General features: G+C 52.7%; 1 protein-coding gene across 1 annotated transcript; it reads right to left on the bottom strand.

Annotated features, from left to right (window-relative positions):
- Positions 1-1033: 1033 nt before the first annotated feature.
- On the bottom strand, positions 1034-2418 carry LOC144946275 (collagen alpha-1(XII) chain-like). Its single transcript, XM_078875165.1, has 2 exons — positions 2299-2418; positions 1034-1272 (listed from the first exon to the last, which is right to left on the bottom strand). The coding sequence occupies exons 1-2, from the start codon at positions 2369-2371 to the stop codon at positions 1088-1090; spliced, it is 258 nt and encodes an 85-aa protein (XP_078731291.1). The 5' UTR covers positions 2372-2418; the 3' UTR covers positions 1034-1087.
- Between the last annotated feature and the right edge of the window lie 2979 nt (positions 2419-5397).

Here is a 5397-nt window from a genome sequence, read left to right as displayed (position 1 = left end):
CCTGAGAGCCACGCACGCAAACAACGGCCAGATGTTGACTTCCTCGCCTGGTATACAGGAGGTTCGTGGGTTCGATGCCGACCCCGACGCCTGCTGTATTTTTGGAGTTTGTGTGTTATCTCTTCCCGTGGTGGCGTGGATTTTTTAATATGCGGGTCCTCTCATTTTCCCCTCCACATTTAGAACCGATGTGCGTTTAGAGTATTTGGCGGCTACACATTTCCATGCGATACGCCACTTCTTTGAACTGTCACGTGTGGCCAGCTCGCTTTTGAATGAGAGCTACATAGCTCAGTGGGCCTTACCTGGTCAAATAAAAAAAGAGTGTATACACAGTTTAACTCACTCACTCACCAGGTGCAACCTCGAGAGAGTGCTTTAACGGAAACGTACATCAGCGACGCCTGACACTGGGGTGCACACTCCGATAGCGCAACAGGCGATGAATTCCTTTAAACGGTCGAGATCATGGCCCGCACTCCCCCTAAACGCCTCCTCGCAGCCTTGCGTCTGACATGAGTGCGCTTCGTGCGCGGACAGCGAAGGATTAGGGGCTCAAGAATTAGCCGGAGTAGGAATGCGAGCGATATTGGTGGGTCCTGGAAATGGCCTGTTAAAACGGGGAGCGTCTGTCATCAAAGCCGGGTGTGGTGCCGGACACCTGCGATTCAGCGCTTTGGGGGCAAGGGTTGGTGGATGATGTAGATTTGTGAAACGGCTCAATGTACTGGGCCGCAAAGTGGCCAGGTCAATGGTATTCCATCGGCCGATTGGCTCTCCAGACCAAAACTGTCAAGCAAGCGAAGTCTGGACAATTTTCGACCTTTTGGGTCTCATCAGCAGATTACCGGATGTTATGAGCAAGCACAATCCATTTAAACTACGGGACCCTGTTAAACGTACACAGCAGTACGAACACAAACTCATCATGCGCTGCCGCGGTGCATCATGGGTAAAAAGCAAACGATGGGCTGCAGATAAAGATCGATTGGCTGATCGAGAACTCGGCAAACTTCCACGCGCGAGAGCGCGGCAAACATTTTTCGGCGACGGCCGCGGCAAAGCGACGGGGGTGTGAAGGGGTTCCTCACCGCGGGTCATCGCTGAACTGCGCCACCGCGACTCGTATGCCCGCCGTGCCCAGCATGGACCCCGTGAAGGCGCCCACAATCCCCTCGATGAAGGCCTTCACCTCCTCAAAGTTGGACCGACCAATGCTCCAGGAGCCGTCGATGAGGAAGGCGATGTCAGCCACTTGCACGGAGTGGCACACTGCGGCAACGCAAAAAGGACGGGGGGTCAGGGGGTGAGGGAGGGGGGTTCACCGAGGTTGGGAGGGTGGAGGGGAGGTGATAAGAGGGGTACACTGTTTGAATGGGGAGAGAGAGAAAACAAGTCAACGAGATGTCTGGCTCGAACGAGCATTAATCCAGCGCTTATCTCCCGTTTACAGGCCTGACCCAGTGGTGGAAATTCCACATTACTATGGTGGGTGGCGAGTTTGAATGCATCTATGTATGTTCAACTTCTTTCGCACCGTACATAGCCAACCGTGATATTCAGAGGTGCGAGTTCACCGATAGTACCGCCGCTGTTGAAATTCTCCACAAAGTGGTAATCATGCTTTTGACCGCAGAAGGTTGACGATGGTGGAGATAGGCCAACCCTCCCAATCAGTATTTTAATTCACAACCTTCAAAATTGTGAGCCGCTTGCTCGACCGCTGAGCCACCCGGCCAGATTTGAAGGGCGTGAGACCGAGGGAGGATTGTGAATGACGTGTTGTGGAAGTGTGGCAGAATGTGGCAAAAGACGGACCAGCGGTGTTGACGTGACGTTTGACTTTCGTTCATTTTGTCACAAAGTTGACCGACTGCTTTAATGTGTTATTTGGCACCTCTTCTTAATGTTACGGACTGTGCTATCGGCGTCACGTCAGGGAAGGGCGTGCATTTCCAAACGGAAATATTGAGCCTCCCAGAAAGACTGGTTTTCCTAATATTGCACACGAGACTTGGATGGCTCCGTCGTGTTCTCAGAATGGACCAGGGGGCCGTATACCAAAAACTGCCCAGAAGATGGACACCACCGGGCAAAAGGAAACCTGGGAGAGCCGAAACCACGTGGGGCAAGACCGCGAAGGGCGAGCTGGCGGCGGCGATCGACCTCTCTCGGGGCGAGGCTCAACAAGTTGCCGAGGACAGGAAGAAGTGGAGGGAACTCGTTTGTGGCCTTGCGTCCCACATGGGATGAAGAGGGATCAACTCGCTGGCTTTGCAGTAGCGCGGGTCACTTTACCTTCCTGAGCCGACACGCACGCTAGCAGCGAGAGTCCCACGCAGCACAGCACCCGAGCCCAGGGCAGTGCCATGGCCACCGGTCCCCCCCGAGCTCCGTAGCCCCGCACCCTCCCGCCCAGGGCAGCGTCGTCCTCCCTCCTCGCGCGCCCGCCTCGTCCCCTTGTCCACCCACCACGTGCGTGACGCCGCCGCCAACGCCGCAGATGAAGGTCCTGAGCGGGAGATTAACGCCCGACCTGAGCACGTACACACGAGCAGGGGGGGGGGGGCACAGACGCATCGTGGTTTAGGTTCGGCCACGAAACGATCTGTGTCGTAAAGACCCGCCATGGCACGACACAACCAAGAGACATTTAAATTGTCACGCGTACAAAACGTTTGACGTTGCGGTTCACGCCTCTGGGTTGAAGGACCAATTCTCACGATCAAATTTGAGCAGCGAGTAAGATGTGCGATGTTTAGTTTCAAACTGCGTCAAACGTCATCAGGAGATGATCTGGTAAGTCCGAAAATCGATGTATTCAGCATCCTGCTTTATTGACTGTCGTCACCGATAATACACTAATTGTAACATTAACACTCATTAATTGGCGGAGAACATCTTCATATACAGAGGACTTCAGAGCTTTGGCACGCTGCACTCTGAACCCAGGTGACCCGAATCCCATTCCCAGCTAGCCAGGGCGATCCTCAGTGGCGAGCGGTATCGGAACTGGTCCAGTGCACCTCACTTCACCAACCCATACTGACAAAAAGTGGGGAAGTATGGTCAGACAAATCTGATGACTGACATGGGAAGACCTTCATCGATCAGTTGATGGACAAGAGACTGCCAGTTATTATTTTATTATGTATGTTAAATTAATTTATCCATGTCACAATCTACTCCTGTATATATACACCGTCTTATTTCTACAACGGTAGTAGGGTTCTTTTGACAAAATGACATTGTGCCATAAAGAGCATTGTACACACGTCTAGAAAAACAGCTTGAGTATTTCTATACGCGCGTATGAAACAATTCAACGCGCGCATCGCGAGCCCTGCCAATTCGACGTCGGTCTGTGAACCGATTAATTTTTACATCGCCACACTGGTCCGGTTTAGTGCGGGGATCCGATGGGCACCAGTGTGTACAACAGTGGTCAGTGTATTGCCGTGAAGCAAATGTATCGCATGGCACGTGGGAGGAAATGGGCCATGGCTAATTGCACGCGCCGCTTGGATGCACACCCTCCAAGCTGGTCGCCGAGCAAAGTACGTTGCAAGGCGCCGAGGGAACAAGCACGCTGAGTAGGCACACGTTGCCGTAAATTGGGTTACCAAAGGCTGAGAGAGGGTTCGGTTTACCACTACACCGCTGGAACGCGATTGCTGGGATTTTATCAATGTACCGCTTTCTTACTCGTTACGATGAGTTTTCATCGATGAAACTCACGAAAGATTTCCAAACCCAGCTAAAATGATAAAAAAGCAATGTTTTCAGCAGTTGGGTTCACGTGAGGACAGCAAATAGCAATGCATACAGATCAGTTTACACAGCCTACAATGATAGCATAGGGCTGATATACACACAGATCATGATACATACACGGCCCTCATCTATATCTCTCTTGTGCAAAGTCAAATTGATTTCCTCGCTCAAATCAGCATTGAAGCGGCGCTGGTACCCCGTTTATAGCCCCGGAGCCAGTGGTGGAAATTCCCCGTTCTCCTGGTGGGGACGACTCCATCGCCTGTCAACTTTCCCACAAAGCGGCACCTAATTTACCCACGCCGGCACGTGAACTCCGCAACCCTTCCCGATCGCGAGCTGCTCGCTCCACCGCTGATCCACACCTCGCCAGTTGTGGCCGTGCAGCAAAGCACCCCGATACGCAAATCGGTTAACAGCGGTGTTCTTCACACGTGCACGGCGAGTGGGATTGTTGACACCCGCCAACATCCGTGACCCCATCACAGTCCCACATGACCACGCGATCGTCCAGCATCGGCGTTCCACGTCGCACGGACCCGCGGGGCCACCGGCGGCCTCCTCCACGGTGGTTTTAGTGCGGCCCCTGACGTGCGGCCTCCCCCACCCCCCCCCCCCACGAAAATCCACAAATGTAAAAACACCCCACCCACCCATCATCATCATCGTGCTGCTGTCAACCCCCCCCCTCCCCCCCAATGGTTTCAAATGTGTGGCTGCCCCTGACGCACTGATGATGTCTTATCGGCGAAAGTGGCGCCCGCATCTGAAAATTAGTGAAGGCCACCGGTCCACATGCAGAGTGGCCCGTGTGCATGGCACAATACGAGCACAAGCGCCGCATTCATGCCGAGTTAAGATCTCACTCTCTCTATGAACCAAGGCCTCCCCCCCCCCCCCCACGTGAGTTGCATTCCCGGCCACGGCTAACAAGAGTGGTGAGTGACACCAAACCCCCCTCCCCTGACCCCCTCCCCCCCACCTTCAACCAAACCTGCACCGGTCAGCTCGCTGGAGTATGACCACACAACTCCTCCCATCATTCGACTGAGCACGGTTGGCTACGTACGGTGCGAAAGAAGTTCAACGTACACACTCACGTGGCCTTCGTCCAGCAGTGGATTTTAAGCGTACGTTTATATGTTGCCTAACATACGCTACTCATTGACACAATACTCTCTGGCCTATGTGCTGTGGAAAATGGCATTGGGCAAAAGGTCGCATATGATATAGGTAGGGTTTGTCTTTTTTGTTAAGGCCACATAGTGTTGTTGGTGAACGTGTTCGCTCGCCAAAATATCACGATCTTACCTTCCTTTCGCTCATGTGAAACCACCGTTTTGGCACGTTTTACCGAAAACCACTCTTTAGACTCTAACCGAAATGGACAAACATTGTAATATAGGAACCCTGTTGAACCGGAGTGCTGAATCTCAATTAATCTTTCCTCGACACGTTACAGGCCATCGCTATTAATCGTACTCAAACTGTTACAGATATAGCCTCGGGTGGCTCTCTGACATCACGATTGAATGAAAAAAAAACTTAAACGGTTGGGAAATGAACTCGGCCCATCATCGCAAAACAAAACCCAAAGTACCGTTTTAGGAACAGTGCACTCTG

The sequence above is a fragment of the Lampetra fluviatilis genome, chromosome 40 (assembly GCF_964198595.1).
Source record: "Lampetra fluviatilis chromosome 40, kcLamFluv1.1, whole genome shotgun sequence".
Lineage (NCBI taxonomy): Eukaryota > Metazoa > Chordata > Hyperoartia > Petromyzontiformes > Petromyzontidae > Lampetra > Lampetra fluviatilis.
This window is presented reverse-complemented; position numbering and strand designations above follow the sequence as displayed.

Excerpts from the sequence above, each read along its gene's own strand:
- LOC144946275 (XM_078875165.1), bottom strand. The coding sequence starts at position 2,371 with ATGGCACTGCCCTGGGCTCGGGTGCTGTGCTGCGTGGGACTCTCGCTG. Across the intron at positions 1,273-2,298 it reads GTGCGTGTCGGCTCAGGAAG|TGTGCCACTCCGTGCAAGTG; the intron begins GTAAAGTGACCC and ends GCGTTGCCGCAG.